This window comes from Malurus melanocephalus, unplaced genomic scaffold, assembly GCF_030028575.1.
Source record: "Malurus melanocephalus ecotype Western Australia unplaced genomic scaffold, MMel_1.1 scaffold_421, whole genome shotgun sequence".
NCBI lineage: Eukaryota > Metazoa > Chordata > Aves > Passeriformes > Maluridae > Malurus > Malurus melanocephalus.
In genome coordinates this window covers 510,948-537,864 of record NW_026623653.1, presented here as the reverse complement: position 1 = coordinate 537,864, position 26,917 = coordinate 510,948, and the positions used below count along the sequence as shown (strand labels likewise).

At 47.3% G+C, this 26,917-nt stretch overlaps 1 protein-coding gene across 2 annotated transcripts in view; it reads right to left on the bottom strand.

Moving 5' to 3' along the window:
- Window positions 1–26,917, bottom strand: part of HIPK2 (homeodomain interacting protein kinase 2) — a 122,156-nt gene that overhangs the window by 13,855 nt on the left and 81,384 nt on the right. The window contains exons 3-12 of one of the 2 annotated variants that reach the window (XM_057379765.1): window positions 20,719–20,842; window positions 18,532–18,651; window positions 17,798–17,884; window positions 16,542–16,726; window positions 12,743–12,905; window positions 10,037–10,256; window positions 8,422–8,543; window positions 3,893–4,035; window positions 3,438–3,614; window positions 715–996 (exon numbers count right to left, since the gene is read on the bottom strand). In XM_057379765.1, coding sequence (XP_057235748.1) covers window positions 715–996; window positions 3,438–3,614; window positions 3,893–4,035; window positions 8,422–8,543; window positions 10,037–10,256; window positions 12,743–12,905; window positions 16,542–16,726; window positions 17,798–17,884; window positions 18,532–18,651; window positions 20,719–20,842 — 1,623 coding nt within the window. The remainder of the gene's footprint in view (window positions 1–714; window positions 997–3,437; window positions 3,615–3,892; window positions 4,036–8,421; window positions 8,544–10,036; window positions 10,257–12,742; window positions 12,906–16,541; window positions 16,727–17,797; window positions 17,885–18,531; window positions 18,652–20,718; window positions 20,843–26,917) is intronic. The other variant, XM_057379766.1, reaches the window with a different exon arrangement.

Genomic DNA, 26,917 nt, shown 5'->3' with positions numbered 1-26,917 from the left:
AGGTGCTGAAAGGACAGTCCCAGAAAATGAAGTCCTTTCTGATTCACAAGAGATGAGCAGCAATGGCAGCAGCCCTGACCATGCTGTTCACTTGGGTAGGYTAATTCTCTGAGGAGCAAACTCAGCCACCACTTTCTAGCCTCATCCACACCTCTCTGCAGAGTCAGACAAGGAGCTGTTTCTGCCACTTTTACTATAACTCAAGGATATTTTGGCGACATAATCAGGATTGAGCAAATCTCTTGCAATATATTTATCATTATGGAGTGTTTATGACGGAACCACTGTTTTTGAGAGCTTTTTAAAGAAAAATATCACATATGGAAGACATCCTTTAATGCTCTTTACAGATGCCTGGATCACTTAGAAAGAGAAAAGGCAAATGAAGGTGTCTCCCTTACAAACCCTTCTTTTTGTCTTTGTTTTAACCAGATGTCTCACTTACAYAGCCTCATCACCACAGGCTACRTGAAGTCTCCTTTCCACAAAAAGGAGACAAAGAAAACGATTCTTTCCTCGTACAGATGAAAGACTGTGATATGGGGASACCACTGCACTTCTCCAAGGTCACACAGCAAAGGGAGCATCACCTGAATCTGTGAAGTCCTCAACTAGTAATTCTCCTCACATATCAAAGACAACCTGGCTGCTGAGACCCAAACGTAGCTCCTGGAACCCMACATTTCCAGAGAAGAGCAGAGAGCCGCTGCTCACCTGGTGGGTGCATGCTTCTGCTCCTCCTCTTCATCCGTGTCGCTGCTGATGGTGATGACGCTGACGGCGGGGCTGGGGGTGTCGGGGATGACGATGGTCTGTCGCTGCCGCTCCCGCGTGCTGCTGGCGGCCACRTCGCCCCAGCCGCACGTCACCGAGCTGCTGCAGGCGGGGCTGGTGTGCACCATGGCGCAGCGCGGAGGGGTGTTCTCCTTCACTCGCTTCGACCGCTGCGGAGAGCTGATGGACTGGGAGGATGAAACTTCATAGGTGGATGTGTTTCTGGAAACGGGAAAAGGCGTGAGATGGTTATGACTCTGAGTGCTTCGGCCGCCCGTTGCCATGGTTTGTGAGTCCTGGTCTCTGATTCAGCAGCACTGAGCTACGGAGTCAAGGAAAACTGCAAAACTGGCAGTGCCTTGCATGACTTATTCATACAATTGGCAGAAAAGTGGTTTCTTTTAGTAAAAATTCCAAATTTGCTTTCCCTAGAAATTTCCAGATGCAAACTGCTGCCTGTCAGGAGTTTGCACTGGGAGGGTAGAGGCCAGTCCACAGCTCAGACACACAGAACAAAGGCAGGCACAGCATGGCTGACACAGGACGAAGAACCACCCAAGTGACAATCCCTTTCTCCTRTATCCTGCATGAATACATCATGACCAGATGCTTTTTGGCCAGAAAGGSACTAGAGATAAAGTTAGAATCTGTTGTGGAAAATAACAATCCCTTATCAGGAAATCTGCTTCTTTTAAACGGGAATGAATTATTGCCATTTAAGAATCTTTTTCAATGAACATTTCCTGCTCCATACTTTATCYTCTAGGACAGTGATGTCCCATGGATGAGAGCAGGCAGATGGGAGGGCATATACTCAGTTTCACTTCATTCCCATGTGAAGCAGCATATAACATATATAAATCAGAAAGAAATAAATAATATATTTATTATGCATAGAGAAACATTCCCAGTCTTCCTACTTCAGCTTCCCTGCCTGAGCAGCTGGAAAAGRCCTACTTGGATCAGGGATCTGAACACAAACCTATCTGCCAAACAGTGCAGTGTGGGCCTACAGATGGGGTTATTTACCAAAGCACACTGACTGAAGCCCATTTCACTCATTTCCCACACTTTCTTTCTTGGTTGTATTTCTTTTGCTATTGCAGAACATCTGGAGATACAAAAAGGAAAARAAAACAACCCTGAAGTTCTGATTTTGTTCTACAGTGGGGCCTGGGCTGCACGTTCAGCCTGGCCCGAAAGCTAACAAAAGGAATAGGTGGCATCCATCAAAAGGAAGTCACCCTGGCAGTATATCACACTACACCAACTTACACGRGCTCTTTTGCATAACAAATGGCTCCACAGTAGTGTTCAAAGTGCTTTTTGCATACCAATGAGCAGTGTGGAGCACCCTCCTCTCCAAAGGAGCATGGTTCCTCATTTGGCACAAAAAGAGTCACAGTCAATGAAGCTGTAGAAACCCTTTGCTCTGAGAGTGCCCCATTCCTCCTGGACATGCCACCCCACCCTAGGAGTGATGGGAGGCCCTGCACAGGCACCCTGGAACTCTCTTTGCTGGGGACAGAACTGCCTCTCTGTGTTATGAATAGAGCAAGACAGCTGGAGCCCACCCAAAGTAAATCCAACATCTGAAAGCAGATAAATGGGAAGGATTTAAATAGTGGCCTCTTAACTTGAGTCAAACTGGTTGTGAACTGAGAGCCCCTCTGGCCCCAGTCCAGTCACGCAGGAACACTACAAGCTCAAGTTTTTGCCACTGCACAAGAGGTGACCCATTTTGGTTCTCTTCCCTGCAATGTTTTGTTTCATGTTTTTTGTTTTTTTTTTTTTTTTTTTCTAAAAAAAAAGTGTGATAGTTACAGAGCCCAGAGAAGAGCTACTCCTCTCAGAACAGCTGCACATACACCTCAAACAGCCTTGTCCTCTGAACAAGATTACAGCRCTGTGACAGGCACTGCAACCCACAYACCACCTGAGCCGTGTGAGAAACCCCAGACTCCTTGCAGAGCTAAATGGTCCTACTGAGAGATTCTAATGCCCTATAAAATCCTCTGTTCTATGTTGCCATGATGGTTATAAGGCCAGGGTGCAATAAGGGCTACCTGTTGCTGGTGTGGGCTGTTGAAGACAGGGGTTATTGATCCATGTTAGGAGCTAGAGAACTCAGGTGGCCCAAAGCCACCCCAGTGCTGGAGGTATTATCACTCCACGTGACAATAAAACTCAGAAGATTGGCCATCACCTCTTGCTTTTGAAMGGGCAGACCTTGTGTGCACACATCAGGCACATGCTCCTGAAGGCACAGCGCCTTAAGTGCAGACACTGCACCTCAGGGGTGCTTCTTCCAGGTGATGTGGCAAGAAAAGGCGTGGCAGCTGGGCACTGTGCCATGCTGACCTGAGAACACGGTTCCATTTTTGAACCATGGTGACTGCAAGGCTGCAGGTCATTGCAGCAGCATAACAAGCTGTACAAACACAGCCTGAGCCTCCCATCTTCTCCCGCCACTAACCCACACAAAACGMTGCTCACTGGGTATAAAACACACCCGACCACCTCGTGGGTAGCAAAGAGRTGAGGGGGCCAAGATCCCCATCACAAAACGTGTGACCCAATCCCTCATGGGCTGTGAAACCAAATGCRTTTTGCCCCAGAGGTGCCAGTGAGCAGCTCCCTGGCACAGCCCTGGCATCACTCACCGCGGAGCCGACTGGTGCTGCTTGCTCTTCCTGGCGGAGGCGGCGGCGGGCGGCTGGCGCATGACGTGCGCGACGCCCACGTTGACGGGCTGGGCGGCRGGCAGTGCCACGTGGCTGGCCAGCAGCGTGGGCTGCTGCATGATGGGGTTGTAGTGGCTRCCGTGGGCGTGCGTGTTCCTGCAGGGAACACACGGTTAAAACACTCCTCAGGACAGCCCTCCCACCGCCCTCCRCCGAGGYGCCCTCCCCTCCGGSSTCTGTTGAGCTCTGGTCTTCCCAGRATGGAGYTTTCCCCMRGGAACGGAGCGAGTGGTGTGGGCACAGCATTCCATCCAAGGGATGGAGCAGAGAGTCCCCCACAGCTTCTTCCCCTGAGCCTCGCAGCCTCGCCAGAACCCATCCCTCCTCCAGCACCTGTGGGTGCCTCAAGGAGCCTCTGAGCAYCCCCAGTTTACCTCCAGTCTGCCAGCGGTTGGGTGCCGGCCATGGAYTCTGGGATGACGGTGGCGTGCTGGACAGAAGTGTGGGTGGCCACGCCGGTCAGCTGCTGCCAGGCAGGAGGGAGCAGGATCTGCTGGGTGCCACTGGGCCATGCTTGCTGTCAGATAGAGGGAAAGCAAAAGGGTTCTTAACAAAAGGCACCAAGCACTGAGCACGAGCGATGGTCCACGCTCAGCCGGGATCCCTATTAATGATCATGGTCATCCTCCACAGCTCTCACCACCTTTCAGTCACAGTGACAAACRTGGTCAGGAAACCAAAGCAAAACCAGGAATAGTTATCAATGTGGAGGACACAAAGGAGGGGGCGAGAAAATCCCTGCCATACAAAGCAGCAGCTGTGTTTTAGGTTAAAATAGGAATGAAAGGGATCAAAACTTGCTGGCATTTCAACCCAAACATCAAATTTTTTAGCGCCTTCTAATTTTTACTCTTCCTATCAGCTGGGCACTGTGGCTCCATTGTTAATTTCCCTTTTCTACAGCCAGCTTAATTTCTCACCCCTAAAGGACCTCAGCAACTTAAATGGAGCTATAAAGGAAAATGAACTTTTCAAGGACCACAAAAAAGAACAGGGAATTGTAAGGCTTTAGTGAGAAGGGAAAGCAGGACCAAAAGGGAGCAAGTATGGGTCACTGGGTGCCCCTCAAAAGGCACCTCCTGCTGCACAGGCCAAGGAGCCCATTTGTTTGCTTCCAGCTCACCAGGAGCCCCCCAGGTTCAAGCAGGGAGGAGCCATGCACAGCTGCACCCTGCATGTCCTCTCCATGTGCTCTCCAGCGTTTTGCCCTCACTTAGAGGGGTGAAAATCTCTGCCCTGTGAGTTGAGCCATCGTTCTGCTCTGCAACCACCCCTCAGCTGCGCTGCCACAGGCGTGACTCAGGTTGTCCTGCTCCAGTGACTCCACACAAGTCAGATGATTTTTTCTTGCACTTGGGAAACTTTCTTTTGCTGTGAGCTGCCTGAAGGTGGCTCTGGCAGCTTTTCACTGCCRGGCTGAGTAGTTCAGGGGTGCCAGCAACAGCCTGCCTTAGTCCCACCCTGTGCTGGACCTGTGCTGTGTTAYCTCACAGCTCTAAGGAGGCTAAATTTGAGGGGAGGCTTCTTCCAGGCATGCAATTGTCCCTTTTCCCATCCTCACAAGGATTGTGTAAACTGTCCCCATGACTCCTCCTATCCCCAGTGAAAGAAACCCCACAACAATCCACCCCCAAAAMCCCCATTTTTTCCCCAGTYCTGSTGCTAAGTTTGACCATCCTGTAAYTTCTTGTGTTGCTGAGTTATGTGTAAAGGCTGYTACAGCCTTGCCTCTTGGCAACATCTGCACAGGATGGAGATGCACAAGGCTCCTGAGAGCCCTTCCTCTAGGGAGCCACAACCATGGACTGGCGCTTCTCGGAGAAGCTAAAAGCCAGATGCAACGGCACAAAAAGATAACAGGGAGGAAAAACACCTGGTTGCTATTATATTTTCTTTTTCCCCCTCATCTTTGCTGTAAAAGAGGMCACTGAACTACTCTTGCAGCCAGTCCCAGCGGACCACCTGGATTTACTTGCAGACAAAACTGCCTCCTCCCTTTACAGGAYGGGAACAGAACAAATCTAAGCTCCTTGTCCGACTGCAGCGCATAAATTTAGATGCAGTGTCAGGGCCTAGGCACAAATTCCTCACTTATTAGGTAAGGACCACTGAATCATTTAATCTGCAGATAAGACTTGTCCAGGCTGATCCACCAGCACAGTGTGCTGTGCTTACACGTGGAAGGCTTGTGCTGGCAGCTGCAGCCTGTTCCCAGTCAGTGCATTACTATGGAATTTTGCTGGAGTGGTGGAGCAGTGCTCTGGCCCTGTTCTCGGGGGCTGGTGGGTCCCCTGGTGTGACCCAGCTCGTGCTCCGGATATAGAGCAGGAACAACTAAAGSAATAACGTGCTTGTTTTGAAAGCCAGTGGCAGGACCTCTCTGGGAAGCGTTGCTGGGAAAGAGTTAAAAGGAGAGAATATCAAAAATCCAGGGTGTTATTGAAGGGCAGGGGACAGTTTTGGGTCACACCATGGAAGTCTGCAGGAAAACTGTACAGCTTTGCCTCTTTTGAGATCTGAAACTGCAGCGAGCTATCAGTAAAGACAGAGTCATTCTTCTTTCACTGGTCTCTGTGCATACAATATGTGGACCACACTTGTTTGAGGGTKAAAAGAGACTCAGAGAAGTTACACACAAGTTACTTTAGCCCCTAATGCAGACTGCTTGCTCTGCCTCGCACTGCCCAGCTCCATGGCACAGGCTGCAGCCACGCGGCTGCCCAAGATGATGCTCAAGCTCTGTCAGTGCCTCTGTCTCCATCCCTCCTCCTGGTCTCATACTAAATGCACAGGGAGAACTGGATGCCAGCTGCACTCAGATGCAGTGAGGAGGGCAGAAACCTGCGCCTCGTGCTGGGCAGAGAGAGAGCCTGACGGCACTGCACAGCTCCAGGAGCACAAGGAGCAGCACCGTGCCTGATCWCTGGGACAAATAACACAGAATTGAGCTCTGGAGGCGCTGCACTCTCTGCTGGGGCCGGTCCCTCCCGCAGTTGCAGCACAGTCCAGGCTGCAGAGTGTTAGATAAGCAGCTGTGCATGAGAGGAGCAGCTCTCTGCCGGGAGAGAGACACGCAGCCGCCGAGATCAGATGTGACTACAATGCAGCACAAAGAAGCTGTGTTTTTCCATTCAGGAAACTGGATTTGGGTACAGATTTGTTTATCAGCCCAGCTGCTCAGCCCRAACCGAGCGAGGCCCACGGACACCAGATGCCACCGGCATCAATCAGAGCTCCCTGCCATCGGAGATGGCATTTCTCATCGCACGAGACAAACAGGCACAACAACAGGCACATCGCCTCTCTTCTATCGCACCAAAAACGAAAAACCTATGCAAGGGAGGAGTGCTTCTCAGAAACAGCCAGAATTGCCTTTTGGAAGTGACAGTGAATGAAATGTCAGTAGGAAGTATGAAAGGGGCAGCCCATGAAGTGGGCGTGCAYGTGGCAGAGGCAGCACTGAAATTGGTGCTCTGGGGGTGGAAGGGTGCTCAGGAGGAGCTTTACTACCAAAYATTCCTCATAGAGCCCGACAAGGCCACCACGAGCACAAAGAAGGAGCTACTGAGATCTTTCAGGATCCTGCTGTCTTTGAGATGCTTCAGACCCAACCCTCAGCCCTTCAAGCCCAAAGAACAGCACACCACAGGAGGCCTTGCAGACYGGTGGGGGCACATAAAGCTCAGTGACCTCCTTCACTGCACAAGCAAGAGGTGCCAGCCACTCAGCCTGCACAGACTGCTCCTTGCTTTGCCATGGCTTTTGTTTCCCTGCCTCTTGGGCTCTCCTTTCCTACCAAACAAGGGAGGTGGCCCATGTCAGTTGTTACAACAGGCTGCAGCAGAGCTCGGTCTGATGTTTCAGACAGCCCTCTGACAAAGGCTCTGCTGTTGRGAAGGGGCAGGGCATGTTAGCTGATGGAAATCACACAGGCTGCACGTTGCATTTTGATCTGTCTTCACCAGATAAGAGTGACTGGCAGCTGGCAGAGGAAGGCAAGAGCACCAGCACTCTTACCCCAGCAGCACAACGCACCCAGGAGTGAACCCTGACGTCTGCCAGTACCTGGTTACATTGGAACGTGCTGCCATGGCAGACCAAACAAGCCTGAGCCACAGATGTGCCTTTGTAACTAGCTGATCACCTTTTCCAAGCTGCACAATTTAGTATTAAGTATATCAGGCACTTTTTTCCCTGTGTGGTATCACCAGGTCCAGAAGACCAGGGCAAATTCACTGAAGCACAAGGAGGAATGAAGTGYTCCTCTGGTTTGAGGAGCTGGGTTTCCTCTTGAGGATATGCATGTGTTCAGTAGCACCCATTTCTATTTGATTTTTTGTAAGAGGAACYCTGCTTTCCTGTGAGAACATTTCAGACAATTGTGGCAATAAGAACTTCTGATAAGGAGAGCTCTCTGACTCTGGGGCCCTTGCCTCTGCCTCTGACATCTCTCTCATACCTCAAAAACAGAGGTGCAGCTCATAAAATAGAACAGTGAAAACTTACAGCATGAAAGACATTTATCAGCAGCATGCAATTCACTAGTGCAACTCCTGGCTGCAAACTACCCCCAACACTGCAAGTTCAGGAATGCTGTTATTGGTTCCTTCTCAGCAGAGGCCTGTCACTGCTTTTCCTGAGGATTTCCCACAGATTCCAGTAGAAAAGCAGAAGGAACGAAGGTTTTTCTAGTKGCTTTTGCAACTCTGACATAGCCTTTGAGCTGAACAATGAGCTGGGGGAGATTTTGATATTTCAGACAAAGCTGCAGACCCTCACACAGCTGCCCAAGTCTCCAACCTGCACCACAGAGGGCCCTCAGAGCAAACTTCTCTCCTGAGCCTCCAAGAGCTCAACACCACAGTAAACACCTGCTGATCTCGGTGCCTTCAGAATTCCTTACCTGTGCGAGGAGTCCCGGCTGGATCTGAAGAGGTTGGGCCCCAGGAGCCTGCGTGACAATGGGAACGGCGTTCTCCATCCGAACCGAATACCCAGCGTGCTTCGAAGGGGACGCTTGCAACCCTGTTCCACCAGCACACAAGGGACAGCATAAGCCATCAGCAGCATTGCCAAGAACAAGTTTTCAGAGGTGCCTAAAGACTGATKCCCACTTAAACTGCAGAGTTCAGTCCCTCTGAATAATCAGAGTGCCACATGTTCTACCCCGGCCCAAAGATGTCCATCAAATGCTCACAGAATGGCATGTGTACAGGGGTGCAGAAAAGACATTTCCAAAGGCACTAAGGGATTAACTGAATTCAGATTTTTAGGGTACCTCAAACACATGGGAAATATTGCAATACAGTGTGTACAGGGAGAAAAGGAAAGGAGGGGAGCGAATGGCTTCTCCTCCCCATATTCTCTGGTTTAACTACAAAAAATGTTTTTGTCAGCCAAAACCCACTGCTRTGTGAGAATGCTCTCTTTACACCACAGTGGGATTGGAATCCAGAATTCTATACTCCCTCAGTCTTGACGGACACAGGTGATTTTCTCTAGCTGTTTCTTGGGACTCATATTTAAAAGGTCCTAGCAAGTTTGGGAACTCCATTCACTATTGACTAAGCCCCAAATTAGCCAAACTGAGCTGGAGAAAGCTTCTCTCTCTGGCACCTCAGTGCACAGCACAGCCTGGGTTGCCTCCTCTGCTCTGGAGCTGAAGGTGGTTGCTYACCTTCTCCAGTAAGACACTTCTGAAGTCAAACCCTTGAGAGGCATTTTAACTACCTAGAAGAGGTCTAGCTAAACTTCCCTAGTTCAAAAGAGCTTTGATAATCTTGCACAACATTTAACAAGTGCCTGGAGATTGGTGCACAGACAGACTTGGAGAAATGAAGAGCGGAAGTTGCACGACCTGAACTAAGATCTGTTTAGACCACTTCCTACAGACACTTGGCTGGTTTTCCCAAATTGCTACAGCATGWGAAGTTAAGAGAAGGACAAGTGGTTAACTCTGATCACCTCCCCAGTTGTCTGACAATAGTACCTRCCACTAGGACACAGAGGCAGAGCTGTTAGCAGCAGGGCTGGAGCTGAGGGATTTGTACTCATAAATGGCCATGAGCATCTGTTATGGGGGAGAACCCTCGTCTCCACCAGTACCACACTCCCTGCTGCATTACACTCCYGAGTTCCCCTTTTAGCAACTGAGTCACTGACAAGTGTCAGTATGACCCATTATTGTCTGCACTGGTTTACTGTCATTGTGGGGGAAAGCCTTTACGTTTACCAAAGCATGGCAAAAGAGCCTCCAGCGTTGTTCAGGGTGAAGGATGACAAGGATCACATCTCCTTCCCCAGCCCCTCCTCAGATGTTGTTTTAGACCACCTGCCTCCAGCTCAGGATATCAGAGATGCCTGCAAGATCCTTGCARACCCTTCCATCTGCACCAACCCCACTGCTCTGATTTACCAGGCCATCCTTTTTTTCTGCCAACGAGCCGCCCTGAGGAAGCTCATTTCCAACGAGAACTGTCTGAATCATCAGGCCCAGAGCTGGTGAGGCTGYCACTCACCTTGGAAGCCTGGTGGGCAGACGATGAGGGCTTGCTGTAAGGGGTCTGGCCGGGCACAGATCTGCGCCGTTCCCGTCTGCAGGGGCATGCTCCGCTGGGCCACCGCAGCCATGGACGCCGCTGAGGGCTGGTAGAGTGCAGATTGGTAATTTAGTATGGAGACCTCGGGGTTGGCTAAGGAAATAGTGGCACTGGAGGAGGTGGGAGCCAGGTTGGTGGTCTAAAGGAATGACGGGAATTAAAACAAAACAAAACAAAAAAAACAAACAAAAAAATGAGGGAGATGGGTACGTCGGAAGAAGCAAAATCCAAAAAATAATGAAGTAAAATAGTGTAAGATAAAATAAAACAGCAAACAAGGGGCAGAACAGGACACTGAGGAGCACAGAGACAAGGGCAGCGCTGGGGAAAGGATCAGTCTGCCTGAGTAACCACAGCTGCACCATGCCATGGGACCTGCTCAGAGACACAGCACATCCCCTACAGCAGCACTGCAGCCCCATTTCCCACCCTAATGGCTTGGATTTACTGCACGATCAAGATGGGCTCAAAAAATGCTGCTATCCACAAATCACACTGTTCACTCATCCTCTACACAGCTCTGGAAGCTGCTCACATTTCTTAGGGTAAAACAGACTGAGCACCTCCATGCCCTGTGAAATCTCATCCTGAGTGGGGAAATCCATCCTGGCCTTTCCTCTTAGACATCTTGTATCTAAGATGGCACATGCCCCTTGAATTATGGGATTCATAATTATTTGGAATTTGAAGTAATCAGAAGGCATAACAGGAGGTAATGCTAACACTTGCAAAGTCCAAAGTTCACTTGACTTGCCTTTAAAATCTCTTAGAGCAGAAACTCCAGTAGGGGATGTTGCCAAGCAAAAAAAAAAAAATCAGTCTGGAGCACTGCAAAAATCTAGCAACCTGAAGACTTTTTTGTTTTTAAATTTGGACTGAGTCTACTAGTTGCAGGCAACTAAACAGCTCTAAATACATGTTCTTAGCATGCTCAGGGAGCCAGAGCCCATCCTTCCCCTGTGTGCAAACAGGCCAACAACATTGCTGGCGACAGGGCAGGCAACACTTTCTCATGGTGAATGTGTGAACCCGGGAGGAGGCCTTGATGAAGGAGAGAGCAGACCAAGCACTCTGCACTGCCTGGATGGYCCTGGACCCATGGCCACAAAGGATGTGGTGACACAACGTTTATTCCTCCTGCTCATCCCCTCTCCATGCAGGAATGTGAAGTGCAGTCTGCTCTCCTGTGCAGCACACGGAGCAGCAGCCACAGCAGCTCCCACACTCGTCATCTCAGAAGCTGTAACTGGAAGAAGAAAATCCCCAGGTATTTTGCAGAGACAGGAAACAAAGGGAAGCCAAGATGAGTGGTAGGTTGAAGAGAATTGTGAAAGGCTTAGAGCTTGTTCAAATTGAAACACCCTTCCTAGAAGTATTTTACTAATTCTTCTAGGAACACTGGGGATTCGGGTTCTGCTCACAACACAGCCCTTACAAGAACTCAGAAATGACCATGGGCCTCCCCAGACAACAACTGATCTTAATGTCAAGTGAACTGCGAGGAAATGAAAGCAAGTCCACGTTTCCTACAAATAACTCTGGTACAGACKGTGTCTCTGCCCTGCAGCTGGGGCCTAGGGGAGCATGTAGCAAACATTTCTTTAGTCAGCATGACAGAAATGGCCTAGAGAGGGAACTGGTGTTTGTAACCAATACCTTGTCCTTGTCACACCAAGTCATGACCTATCTCTGTATCTGCCTGAATTGTTTCAAAAGACCTTCTGTGATCACATGGATCAGGACCTGAGTCATGAAGTCTGGTTTTCTGCCTGACACAGGAGCAYTCTGCACGTCTGCACAGACTCCTTGAGCTCCCCTGCTCTCCAAACACCATTTCTGCAATGCCACCTGCACTCTCTAGAGTGAATCTTGAGCAGCCTGTTCCCAGAAGGCTTCAAAGACAGCAGCTATTTCTCGAGCTTCAGTCTCCTAGAAAGTTCTCCCTGGAGAGTTTTTCTGCACTGCTCTAGTACCACAGTAAACACCGTAGCCTGCTGGKCACATAAAATTTGTTAACACAGCACCCCCAAACACTGGGGCAAGTAAAACTAATATAAAGCACTATTATAAAGCCAGAGCCCACCAAACTGGAGTGCAATGTTTTTGCAGTGGGGGCACATGCACATGGTGCCCACATCAACCATGGTCCCTGGAGTGAAACCAATGACAGATAAGAATAAACATTATCTCTCAACTCTTTTTTCCTATTGATCAGTTACAGTGCTGTGTCTGTTACAGAGGGTTTAAGTTCATTTCACATCAATGCCAACTTGAAGAAGAGCTGTAARATCACAAATACTTCTGCCTGACCCAGGGAGTGAAGTACTGCTTGCTGAATTAAGGGACTAATGAGCTTTTCCCCATAGCAACTTCCCGAGTAAAGCAGGATTTATCACCCCAACAACAACATAAACAACGAGGGCAACGTTTCACCATYACACAAAATGTCACAAGATTACTGCTTGCCTGAAGAAAAGAGAATGAGGGAAAGAGCAGAGGAAGGAGAGCAGAAAGCCCCCATCTCTTGGCAGGCACGTGAAATGGGATGCTACTTTGCTTTTCATCTTCCAGACCCTCCTGACACAAACGTTTGGAGCTCTGGCTGCTCATGATTGATGCCCTCACCTGGTTGTGGACTGTGTTCAGCTGGTTGTTAAAAGTCATGGTCAGGTTGGTCGATGTGCTCGGGGCTACGTGGGTGATGAATGGCGTCTTGCTCTGGTTCACCGTGTCGTACATGTTCACCCTCCGCTTGCAGATCTCCATGTTCTGGAAGCAGGACTTGACGCTGCGCGGGGAGAGGGGGGCAAGGGAGGCACAGAAAATCAGCCAAGCCACTCACACAGGTAACAGTTCATCACAGGGGCCCTGCAAAAGGTCTCCATGGCAGGTTTTGCTAGGCTCTCAAAGCCCTTTGCTGTTTTATGCAGKTCTCTCTTAGCTGGTGAGAGTCAGATTAGTCCTGTGCTGAAAATGGCCAAGGTGAGAGCTGCTGCCCTGGGACCCCTGGGTGCTCCCATGGGTCTCTGCACTGCAGTGTAAGTCACAAAAGCAAGCAATTTGGTTGCTCTTTAGGGGACAGGACTAGAAGTACAAAGTGGCTATATTAAAAGACTGAAAGAGACTCAGAGCAAGAAAGATTTTCTTTTTCCCCCTGATGATTGAGCTTGAGAGGAAAAGACAACTCACACTTTTTGTCTCAGTATAAGCCTAAAGATAGTTTTACAAGTCTTTTGCAAGGAAGAATTTTACTGTTCTTCATCACTGAGATCCCCAAAAAAAACCATCCTTGTTCCTTTTAAGTAGTTCCCTGAGAGCTGAGTCCAGCCAAGCAGTTAAAACATTGCCCCTGCCTGGCTAAACGCTTGTGCAGATACTTATCTTGAAGCATGACATCTCCTCTTGCAGACAGTGGGACAATTCAAATCTGAAAGTTATTCCAAATCAAATTCATCAATGCCCTGAGGGAAYCTGGTTCTGAGGTTATCTCACACTGAGAACTGGATCTCTGGGGGAATGATTACAGCTTCTTCCTCTACACTGACTTTCCCTTAAATGTTATTGATATAGCAATGGAAATTTTGAGAAGTATCCTATTTTGTGCCCCAGTAAAGGAGATGAAATACTTTACATTGCCAGAGCACAGTAGGCTCCTGGTACATGAAACTGTCTGTATYTCATTTTTATAATTACAATACCAAAGCATACAGAGATTAAGAGACAACACAGTGAACCTGTGCAAGACACTGTATTTTTAATACAATCTCGTTTTTTGACATCTGAAAACCAATCCAGATTTTCCACAATTCCTCCACAATACCTGATGTTACAATTGTGATCTTAGAGTCTGAAACACAACCTCAAAAAGTATAAAGGCCTTTATTTTATTTCCATTATCCCAAMATGGAAAAAGGGAAATTCCAAGCAGTGAAAATCATGTAGGTTGAGCATTTTGTAACAATCTAAGCTGTTGGAGGTAGGGGATATATTCCCACATAATTTTTAAGAAACAAAATTTCCCTTCAAAAGGAACAACCTTTTATGATCCCTAAGGTTGATCATGAAGAGGACCTAAATCTTTTTATCCCCATCTTTTCTCTCACTCAAATAGTCACCTCCATTTTTGGATCCGAGCCATAAACACCTGCAGACCATCCAGGCTTGGACACTCTGCACAGCTGCCCATTATGTGCATTCCCTTCCAGAACTACACCTGCTGGTCACAGAACATCCAGCAAAATCAAGCACTTCTCAAATAAATATAGAAGGCTATTGGATCACTTCTTTTCATGAACATAATTCTCCCTGCACAAAAAAAGAAAGCACTGGGAAGAGTGTATATTCTGTACAGGGTGAGTAGTGTGTGTTACCAAATGGTTTTRTCCAACAAGGTGTAAGCTCTACAAATGCAATACTGTGTTCTGTGTCTTTACTTTAAAAAATAAAAAATGGAAGGGGGGGGAACAGCAGGGACAAAGCAAAACAGACAGAAAGTCTGAGGAGTACTCAGCAATTTAAGAGCCAGGAAGTTAAACATGTGWGATGGGAAGCTCAGCTCACTTTGCTGCCTGCATGTAAGCGAGCAGAACAGCCCCTCTCATGCTGCTCAAACTCGCAGCCTCTCTGAAACGCGCCACAGCACAGATTCCTTCCACAGCTTCCCTGTATTCTCACTTTCTCTGCTGCCCAATTTATTTCCAAGAGAGATTATAGCTCCCTGCATCTTTCAAGGCTTTGAAGTCTCTGTTCTCCAAGCCACAGGTAATCACAGACAAAACTTCCATCCACTTGCCATGCTGGTTACAGCTTATTGCTCTCTTTGCCAGTCACYGCTTCCAGCGTGGAGGGGCTCGCGGGGTTACGCACCCGCCTGGCACACATTTAGTATTCAGAGACGTGATGCTGAATTCTTTATTTGGCTGAAATTCTCCCTGCTATTGGCCCCAATGATATTTTCAATCTTTCTGGGGCTTTGTCTGAGCAGCCACAAGTGAGCACACTTCAGAAATGAAGATGTGGTTATGGTCTGTTGCGTTCGTGGAAAGATTTCTGACGGCAGTGCATGAGGTCACAAATCTCTCCTATCTTACACAATCAGTGGTTGCAGTCAGAAGGACTGTTGCAAATTAGAAGACTTTTGTCTGTGATGCTCACTTAGTATTTTTACTGTCATTTTTTATTCATGAATGTTTTTTTATATGAAACTTTCGTTTCTCCATGTTTAGTACAATCATCCCCCATCTTGTTTTCGTTTATCACTTACCATCTATTTCTAGGTAACAATGCTCAAAGATGGCTGTGCAGGCTAAGTCGGGGTCTGCACAGATCGTGCACCCACCACCTTCTGGCAGGCAGCTGCTCCTATCTTGTGATAAATGTGACAAAAAGGCAGCTACAGCTCCTTCAAAGAGGGAAAGCTACCTCAAACAAACTCAAAATACCGCAGCCACACACAGGCAGGGGAGCTGACAAGTTACCTGTTGCTCTGCAGCACAAAAACACACTGCAGCTCTTCAAGCAGCCTTCTTTAATTTTGTACCTGAGTTCCTGACAGCCTTTAAACACTCATCCAAATGGCACCCAACAAAGTACAGCACTGTGCCAATAACTGTTCTCCTGTCAAAGGCAAGGGACARTCTTCGAAAGCACCAATTGCTGAGTGTTGTAGAGCAGGATGATCAATGAAAGGTGTCCTGAGGGCTTTGGGAAACTCCCACCACATGTCTGCCTTCTCCACTCACACCTGAGAGGCCTTCCCTGTGTGAGCTGCACATGGGCTGGGTGCAGGGACCCTGCATTTTGGGCTGCTGTGCTCTGGGGTGCAGCCCCAGCAGAAGGGGCAGTCGGGCTTGAAGGTGTGATTGTTTCACATCTCCACTGCACACGTGTCAGCTGAGGTCAGAGAGAGGTATTTAAGGTGAGTGGACAACAATCAAGCTGACAACTGAACTCCTTGTCCTGTTGCTCATGCCTGTAAAACAGCCTGCTGCAGAACAGCTCTTCCCTTGAAAAGCAAACAGCCCCAAGCTGACTCCTGGCACCACGGGAAGGCTCTGGGAGAAAGGGTCGGCTCCCCACTGCAGATCAGGTTGATTACTCCAGTAACAATCAGGACTATATTACTTTGGAATAGACTGATACTTTCAGCACTAATTGCATAATTTCTTCTGCATTTTAATGCAAAATATGTAATTACTAAATATTTACATAATTAATGTAGCACACACTGCAGCATTTTAAATGCCAAGCACCTACAACACAATTCTTGCAACCTTGAGTTGGCAGTCGTCTTTTTTTTTTTTTAACCAGGAAAAGATTAAAACTTAGGGATTAAACATTTTAACAAAGCCCCTCAGATACACTTGGTCTCCACCACAACCAGCTCTCCTTGATCCCAAACCCAAGGGGAACAAAAGCCACGTACTGTGTGCTGTGAGGGAAGTCGAGCAAGTGCGTCATGGTGACAAAAGGGTGGCTCAGAGTTTCAATGGGTGTTATCCTCTTATCCGCRTCTATCGTCAGCATCTTCTTCAGCAGATCTATGAACTCCCGCCGGTCTGCCTTCTCCACCAACATATCACTGCCTTCCAAATCCGTTGTCATGTTTACCTAAAGGAGAAGGGACAGGAGTGAGCGCCAAAGGGAAGGAGCAGATGGTCAGGTCTCYGGCAAAGCGTGTTTACTCCTCGCTGGAGCACGTGTCCTGTGAGCCTCCCTGYCTAAAGGAGGAGCTGCTGAAGAGCCACGGTGGTGGCCACTCATGGGGCTTGTGAGTGTCACATCTCCAGACAGACTGTGAAGTGTTTGGCCCGCCTGGGTCAATGGCTAATGAAACACTTAGTCACCCTCCACTGAAGATGAACAGCCTCCATGTGGTAGCAGGCAAGCGCTGATAATCAGAGTATTTATCACAGAAAGCACYGTGCCGTCAGATACTTATCTATGTGTCCTATGAGCAAAAATATATAAAATACATAAATATTGTCAGTAGGTTTATGAGAAACATCCCATTCACGTATCAGGCACCAGGAAAAAAAACAACTTGTTATATTATTTCATGCAATCTCCTCTGATTCCAGCCCTCCATCCTGCATGTTCGATTGTCAGTGCTGCAATGTCTAGACCTTGCTAGCACAAACTCCATCTCTGTGTTAGTGTGGGGCCAGTTTTGCACACTGGTTTGACTGCCAGCACAAACTCCCATCCCAGGAGTGGTTATGCTGGGATTATCTCTCACAAACCCATGGAACTCACACAGGGAATTAGCCCGTCCCACTTYCCCCGACAGCCACGTTTTACAGCAAGCACGCTCTTCTGCAGCCACGGTGAGTATTTCCAATGTCACCCTTTAACAAGTGGAAATATTAAAGCACAGAGAACTGAGTGACTTGCCAGTGGTCATACAGAAGAGCACTGGAGACACAAGAGAAAAAGCAGGATTTCAGCACTCAAGAACGTGCCTCAGCCACTTTCCAAGGCTGCTTCTACAGCACACTACAGGAAAACATGTGGGCACTTACTCGTGTATATGCCCTACAAAGCAGCACATAACAGCTGATTTGGTAGGCATAATCCTGGCATTTTTCAGGAGCTGGCCCAAGAACAGGACACACAGAGAGCTTCTGTAATTCCMTTCTCTTAGTAGTAATAGTCCTGCTGGTTACTCACCAACGCTCTTACCTGTGCCATATCATCCAAACAGTTGAAAATATACTTTCTTGCCTCCTTCGACTTAATCCCCGTCTCTGCCTCATGATCATCTGGTGTCTGCTCAAAACAGGACACAGGCATTGACCAACACTGCCCATTGACCAAACCAGCTGCAGATCACATGCCATTCCCACGTGTGTCCATCCTGTCCTCATCAGAGACCATCGTGGCTCTCTTGGCTGACCAGGCACCATTTACATCATCTCTGCCCTGGTTATGTGACATTATTTACATCACAAGGTGATTTATCTCTTCTCTTTCACTTCTGAGGACCCTGCCAGCTCTGGTGGGTCTCTTACATCCACCCCAGCATGATGTTCAGCATCCCATTGCAGCCAGAAGCCTGACACATGACACCCAGGGCTCACCTGCATTATTACAGGTTTTGATCACAGAATTAAAATGTTTGCCTTTTTTTTCCCCTCCCCAATGAATTAGACATTGAAGCAAAGTCTGCCCACTGCACACCAATTCATTGACTACCTAAAGGCAGATTTGCAGATCAATTCTGGACTTAAATTTCCCACATTGCAATGCCAAGCAGGTGCGTTATGGGCTGCAGACTCTGGGGAGGGCAGTTTTACCTTGGGCAGTACCCACCCACCATCTGAAAAGCAGAGACTTAAACTCTGAGGGGATCTGAATRTCTCCTCACTTCCAAGCAACAAATAAAAGCTGAAAGAAACAAGGGAATGTCTTCCTACCTTCAGCCTCCACAAGGGATASGGTGAGTCTGTATCCCTGTTGAAAAACCTCGTGGTCTTTGTCCCTGCACTTAACAAATACTCTGCTGGTAAGCCCTGCGTCTGTGAAATGTAGCGAATCTGTAAGAGAAGGATGAGAGGTCACTGCTCGTCCTGTGAAGATCTCTGGGGGTCCTCCTCGAAGGAGTGCAGRAGGCATTTCAACCAGTGGAACAAACAAAAAAAAGATGTAGCATGTAGTTAGACTTCAATCAAAGAAAACCTCAGTACAAGGAATGAGATAAACAGAATTTCCGTACGGAATCCCCTCCATTTATCACATACATCACTGGAAACTCAGAGTGCACCCCCACAAGGCCTAAGGACAAAAACAGGAAAGTCCCTAAGTTTTYAGAGGTCAAAGAGACGGATCCACACAGTGATTTTAATGGGATGTCTCACCACTCTGCACCTTTTTATGTCACCCTCTCCTCTCCAGGAAGTAATTTCAACAATTTGATGTTTGCTCTYCAACTTTTGCCCGTTTCCTTCCACCTGAGCACACAGACTGTCCTAGGARGAGTTTGAAGTTCCCAACAGAGGAYTGTGAAGTAAATACTTTTGARCTGAGGTGAAATACACAGTCAAACCAACTGATGYCCTCATGGTATGGAAAGTACTTGTCTCTGCTGACTGTATGATGTTATTTGGGTTGCATTCACAAGCATGACCTCATTGGTATCCACACAGCTAAAAGATACTCTGCGTTTCCAGGGTCTCAAACTTTTAATTATTTATAAAGGAGAAAGGGTCTGTGATGACACAATTAGAGACTGATGTCACTCACACCRAGGGTGCCATGCAAAACTTTGACTTTGGCATCTCCTGACTCCTGAATGGCTTCATTCTGTAAAACTGCTGCAAACTCTGCAAAACTACTRAAACCAATCATCTCCTCTAGAAAATTCTAGGGAAGAATGGAAAGTGTTTTTGGGAGAAGAAACAGAGAAGGATAAAAACATTAAATAAATAAAGGCACATAAAACAGCCATGGTTTCAATCATTTCCAGGCACTCCAGCTCACTGTGCAGAGCTCAGCTCTGCTGCTCTTTAGGTCCATCAGAGCTCACAGAGCTCAGAGGCACCAGGATCCTGCCTCCAGCCCAGTGCCAGTGCTGCAGCAGGGGCCAGGACCAGCCCCTGCCCCTCTCCCAGCTCCCCAGGAGCTCTGCTCATACTTCACCAGAGGAAGCTTTGTGCTGGGCAGTTAAACTGGCCAKCTAGGTATGGTGATTTCTTTTTCAGCTGTGCATTTTATGGCTTTTGGGGTGCAACAGGGAAGAGAAAGAAATCTACTCTTCATGCTTGGTATGTGATTTTCAAATGCTTGTACGTTTTTCAGGCTACATCTGATTTCCTTTAGAGTCACTAACAGCCCTGCTCTTTGCTGCAAGTTATTTCCCCTGCCAAATCTTACCTTTAGAGCTCTGATTAAAAAAATAAAAGTTTCAGAAGAAGAGTCAAGAAAACATCTCAATATATGAAAAACTTATTTATTACCCTGCCTTTTTTAAAATTCTTTTCTTCAAATTTATTTCCTGAAAGAAAAAAGACCCTTTTCAGGCTGCATTTGCAGACAGCTGCAATCAGCCTGAAGAATACTATGGGAATGTAAAGYATTCCACAGCCCTGGCTCTAGCTGCCGCTGCATTATCGGTTTTAGGACTACAAAAAGGGCATAAAAGCCTATAGGGAGAAAAAGCACGACAGCTTATATTAACTGGAAACCTACATCAATGCCAACGTCCTCCTTCTTGTCATTGCTTTCAATATGCACTCTCATAAAAGGGGTTATGAAATGCAGCCGGGTTCGTGCAGTTTCTCCTAATAATACGCCTTTCTACAGCACTTGCTGCAGCAGAGAAAGGGTGCCTGCTCTGCTCAGCGAGGAGAGACACAGCTCTCCAGTCAATGGCAGCCTTGACTCTTGATTGAGATTTCACTCAAGCAGTCAGGGCTTAAAAGCTGAGCTGCACCTGGTTACCTGGAATAAACACCCCAGGTGTGTAATGACAAGGGTGACTTGGGAGAGCAAGGAACACAGATCCATCATCAGCAAAAGGGGAAAAGTTGGCATCTGTTCGCCCTGACAAGAGAAGGGAAAAACATGTGTGCACTTACCAGCACCCTGGGAATATCCACACCCACCTGATCGTACTCCGAAGCTCCTGGGTACAAGGGCCAGCCCAAGAACAGCTCTGCAATGACACATCCCAATGACCACATATCGATTGCTTCGCAGAAGGGTAAACCGAGGATGATTTCAGGGGCTCTGCAAAGGAACAGGGCACAAAACATCAGCAAGGGGAGCAGACCTGCTCAGTGGTGAAGGGCAGCTGGTGCCCATCGTGACATCTGTAGAGCTGCTGCCCACAAGTGTCACTGCTTTGACAGAGCAGAGGGACTCACTGCTCACTGCTAACCAAACATTTCTCAGTGAATGTTTATCCTTACAGAGGAATACTGTGGCTGTGTACAACCATAAGATAGCCCCAGGTTTCTCAGGATTTTTCTAAGGAGAGAACTACCACTGCTTTCATGCAGCAAGTGGGAATATGAGGGCTCCAAATCAAGGCCCCCACTGAGGTTCTCAGGCTCAACCACTGTCCTGTGGAGAACAGTGCAGATGCCCAGCAGTGAAGCATCCTCTGTTCACACAGCCCAGTGGGTTCACCAACAGCCYGACATTAAATAATCATTCCAGGACCGGTATAAAAGGGTTACTGACTTTTTAAACAAATGGCTGTAACAATAAAACACAGAAATAACATAATTAGATCTATTAGACCTAAGCCTTTTCCTCAGGAGGAAGTGGCCAGGAAGCCTTCCTTTCCCAGTCTGTCCCAGGTGCCTGATTAGATTTCCTTTTCCCTTCCAGCCCAAACGGAAGGGAAGTGAAGCAGCACTCTGGCCCTGCATTTATTGCCAACTCCAGGAGATGCCACCAAAGCCCCTCTGCCCTCTCCCCTTCCAGGGGGAATCTGTCCCACTGCGCTGGGGTGGGCTGAACCCTTCTCCAGTGCTGGCTGGGTCTGTGGGACCAGCAAGCTTAGATGAGCTTGCTCGACTCCAGTGGCCAAGGTGAGACGAGATGAATCCTGACCTCTGTGCCCTGAATGCTCTGCATTTCAAAAATCTCCATGTGAAAGAACCAAAGTATTTTCCAAATAGTGAAAACTTCATACACACAGACACCTTCCTYACATATCCCACCTCTGCCTAGATGTCCACTTGCAGTTATGTGACAGTTYCTATTTACACAAGGACCTCCTAAAKCTTCTCTCCTGATCTTCCAACAATTCTAAASCCCCAGCTTCTGATTTCAGGTGATGTACAGCAGAAAAAAATAACTTACTCTCCTATAGTCCTCTAACTATAAAGAAAAAAAAAGGAGAAGGCAGATAAAAGAAACACACATTGCTTTAAAACTTACATAACTTTAAATACAGCTTTGGGATTTTTGGGGCCCTCATGCATATTTTGGGAATGCCTGGGGTTGGCTATTGAACAAATCAAGTGCCACCATCCGAAGTTTGAAATAGGACCCATGGTTCCCAGCTCCCCATCTGTCATCAGGATAAGATCTGACACTAGTGAGATCATACTAAGGATTACCAATTGCAATGGAAAATATTATGTTTTAATCACGCCATTACACAGTCATGTTAAGACAAGCCTTTAGCCAAGAAACCAAGCAAAATGGGAATTTTTTCAACGAAGCAAAGGCCCTGTAGCAAGAATCCATGCCCAGACTTCATCCACGAACTTCCACAGTTTCGGGTGGACTCAAAATAATAAAAGCCCCAAACTATCTATCCTCAAACAACCAATGCAGAACATAAAAATCACAGGAAATTCTGGGATTTTAAAGTTAGAATTCTTTGTGTATCCCACAAAAAACAAGCCAGGAACTTAAAAACTGGCTATCTTTAGCCCTTCTAGCTTCATCTGTGCTTACCATTGTCATACCCTACCGCACTTTAGCCCACTGTGGCAAACTTTTTATTCTAACACCAATCCCTCCTCATGAACAAGGGGTTAATTTTCCTCCTTTCCTCCCTATTCCATCATCCCGTCATCCCTGTCATCCCTACACACTACTCGACACCTAGACAAAATGCAGAGTGAAAAAAGACAGCTATGGTGACCTGAATCTCATTACTATGTAAATCCTGCATTCAAAGCCATCTGCCTCTCCCTGTCTGCCTTCCACATTGTGAACGAAATGTCCCTGGTCACTAATGAGAGCTCAGCCACGCATCGCCCGAACTTCAAATCCCTCCCACCAACTCAAGTGGAGGGGTGGACTGGAGGGATATTCCCAACGTGATTTTGTGTAGAAAACTCCCTGTTCATAAAAATCACTCGAGCTGCTGTCATATGCAGCACACACCTCCTTCCCTCTCTCCCCACACTCACGCTGCCAACACCTTCAGACCCCTGCAAGAAGGGRTGACCTAGAATTTGAGCTTCCAGAATTTTTGATTTTATTTTTTTTCTCCTGAGTCTTTTGCTGTCCAGTGGGTTTTTCTTAAAGCTCCACTTTCTGGAGTGCAGTAATTAGGAGAGACTTTCTTTTTCACATGCAAAAGAAAATCTATTGTTGGGAAGAAAAACCAAACCGATGCCTATATTATTTAAACACATGAAACACAACAGAATACTATTCATTTTATGAATTCTAACTGGTGAGAATGCYTGAGAGGAGGGGCTAGATCTAGGTGATTTGGTGTCCTATGTACCACCACTTGCTACGGTTTTCTCCAAGCCTTCACATCATAATTTTTCCAGGGAGCAAGTGGCCCTGAGACAAAAAGATCTTGTTAATTTAGTTAAACAGTCAGTAAAGATACCTCAACACTGAGGTGCACAGGCTTCCAGATTTCCAGCCAGCAGATACCTCCTGTTTGCTGYGTGAAAGAGGGAGCTCAGTCACCAGGAACAGTGCTTGAGATGGTCAGTGTTGAGCATTTTGGGTGGGATGCTATGAGTTCTGTGATGAAATCCTACCCCTGATAAARTATCTGTGAACCTCTGCTGGGTGGACACTGCTCTTTATGCTCAGTTAGGGATGCATTCATCCTGCACACAGGATCTAACATGTGCAGCTCCTCTCTTTATAACACAAGCATGTCAGCTTTTAAAGACAAGGTGAGATCTTGACTTCCATCACATGTTGTGGCACAGAGTTCCACAGGAAACCTGCTTTCAATTTTTTACCATCTCAACTCAGCTGTTCAAAGCCTGAATTTCCTTCATCAGGTTTAAATTTGTCACCTCTCACTTCCTGTTCACATAGGTTGGTCTAGAGGTGAAGATGGAGGTGCTTCAATCACAAGCTGTTTTTCTATCTCTGCCTCATTCTCCCACAGCTTCTGGCTTCTCAGTGTACACCCCATGGATGTTTGAATCCACTTCCACTGCCTGACCCTACAACCCCTCTTCCTGACATGACTGCCTGGAGACAGGCTGAACAGACCTAGAAAGAGTTAAACACRAGGATATTCCCCAGACTTATTTTACACTATTTGCAGAATGCTTTCGCATTCCAGTCTTCCCTAAGCTTAATATTTTGTTTGCTTTTTGGAGTGACACGAGGCATTTCAGCAGATGTTTTATCTGGGAGATCCTCTGAGACACACAGTCCTTTCTCCAGAGAAGCTGCAGTTAATTTAGGACATAGAATTATGCAGAAATAGTTCATTTTTTGTCTTCCAATGTTTACTGCCTTTCAGTACTGCACTGATCTGGCATAATGTTTTCTGTAATCTAGATCAAGTCCTTTAAATGCTCTTCATTTTTTTTTCTGCAGTCTAACCGCAAGTCTGTGATACCTTGAACACTTCACTACTGGTCCAGCACTTTTTACAGATAATTAATACATTAAATAACTCTGGTCCTAAAATGTGCATGCAGTCCACTCCACAACTGACCYGTGTCTTCCGAAAAGCACTCAGATTTAGCTCAGCAATAAGAAAAGTGTAACTCTCTTTCCCAAAGGGAAAGGAAACAGTTTCCATGTCTTACCCAGTTCTTGTGTGGGATTTCTCCCCTCTGCAGCTGCTAACACTACATACAAGGGAAAATACCCTATTAAAGTGTGCACATCCAAGTGCTGCAGCCATAAATCATAAGGACAATCCACATGGCAGCAGATCCTCCCAAACAGCACTGAGATCCTTCAGCAGATCTCTCCATGGCTGCACAGGGAAGTCTTTTCTGTATCAACAACAGTTTTTTAACACAGACTCACCAAACTTTTTGACTGTGGTGAGGATCTTGTCTGACAGTGCACAAAGGAGCCAGCTGCCACACAGCTCCACGCACACAGGAACATCCCCATGTCTCACTCTCTGCCCATTTTTTAGCTGTGCCTCTGCAACACTCTTGGCACACCAATTCCTGCCTCCAGTAGAAAACTCTAAAAGAAAACAGCAAACTTTGCCCTCCTGTCCTTCCTCTCCCAGCTGCCCTCGCTGCCTCCCAACCGAAGGGCACAGGCACAACCCGTTCTGCAGCTCACGCCAATCTCACGGGCACGGACCAAAGGCTCAGAAAGCACTCACCACCAGCCTGGGAAAAACTGAACAGCCCTGCCAAGAGCCATCCCATCCCCATCCCAAGAGCCATCCCAAAAGCAGCCATCCCATCCCCACTTCCCACATCTCCTACCCCTTTCTGACCGAATCACTTGCCTGGACAGCAAAGGGTGACCTGTTCCTCGGCTCAGCAGTGGGTTCAGTCAGTTCCCCATCCCTCTGGAGCCCAGCTTGAATGTGCCTGTGCACACCAGAGAGCTGCTGGTGACAGTGCCCCGGGGTGCCAGGGTCCCCAGAGGCACAAGTGCCATCTCATCATTTGCTTGCACCTCACACACGACCCCGTCCTGCTTTCAGGCCTGCTGCTGGCAGAGTATTTACTTTAGCAACCCTGCTTTGTGGCAGGGTAATTTCATTGTCTGGTGTTTCTGTCAGGAAAATTAATTACCAGTCTAGCTCGCTGGCTTTTTCACCCACACATCACAGGACATTAAAAACAAATGCCAAAAAAAATTCATTTCCACAGACTGGGATTCAGAGAGCTGGGCTCTTTCTGAATTTTAAAACTTCCCTGCAAAGTGCCCTCCTCAGGGATAATTTACCACCTCTGGTAGGGTCCCAGGGCCAAGTGTGACAGCCTCAGCAGAATCCTTCATGGACAAGTCTACATATCAGACAAAAATATAACTCAAAACTTAATCTTTGYTGGCACCTGGGGCAAAGAGTGCTCCTGCTTCCAGAAGAATGCAGAGTACCCTTTAATCTCAGGTAATGGAGGTGGAAYGCACACAGAATCTTTTTTTTGTCCCTCTGCACCTCTCCGACTCCAAATATTGGCACCTGACATACAGATTTTAAGGGTTTTTTATATGTAAAGTTGTTTACTGTTTATGAATTATAAACAATAATTTTATATGTAAAGTTGTTTATTTATTTAGTAAATAAATTTTGTATTTTATAAGAATTTAAATAATTAATAATTAGTTTTTATTTGTATGTAATATATAGAGTGTGTAAAGCTTGGGGGTTTTTTGTTTTTTAAATTTTTTTAATTGTAACTATTTAGTTAAGAGTTTTTCTGTTCACCAAAGCAAACAGATCTCCGCTGTCCAAGGTTTGCATTCCCACATACAAATAATTTCTTAAGCGAAGGGATGTAAAAGGACACAGGCCCATATTCTGGAAGTAAAAGCTTACAGTTGCTGTTTCCCTCACCTCTCCACCTCTGCACTCTCACAGACACCTGGAAGGGATGCAAACATCAAAAATGGATGAACCCCAGACTAAGGCCACCCTCTGCTCTGGGGCTGGACATTTGCAGATTTTGTGATAAAGACAGCCACCAGGGCCAGAGCTTACCACACCTGCAAACACCAACAGCTCCTGCTCACTCAGCCCCCATCCCACCCAGAGAGCAGCTCCAGACCCCACCGTGTCCCTCAGCAGGGAAATGCTGGGCTCATCCTCATTGCTGACCTCACAGCAGGACCCTGCATTTCTCCTGCATCCCTGAGTGAAGGACAGGCTTGGGAGTGGAGACTCATCCCAGAACATGCAGGCACACCACAGCTTTTAGGGTCAAGATTCATCCCAGAACATGCAGGCGCAACAAGGGGAGTCCAGATTCACCCCAGAACATGCAGGCACACCAGGGCTTTCAGGGTAAAAATTCATCCCAGAACATGCAGGCACACGTGGGCTTTCAGGGTCAAGACTCATCCCAGAACATGCAGGCACAACAAGGGGAGTCCAGATTCATCCCAGAACATGCAAGCACGCCATGGCTTTCAGAGTCCAAATTCATCCCA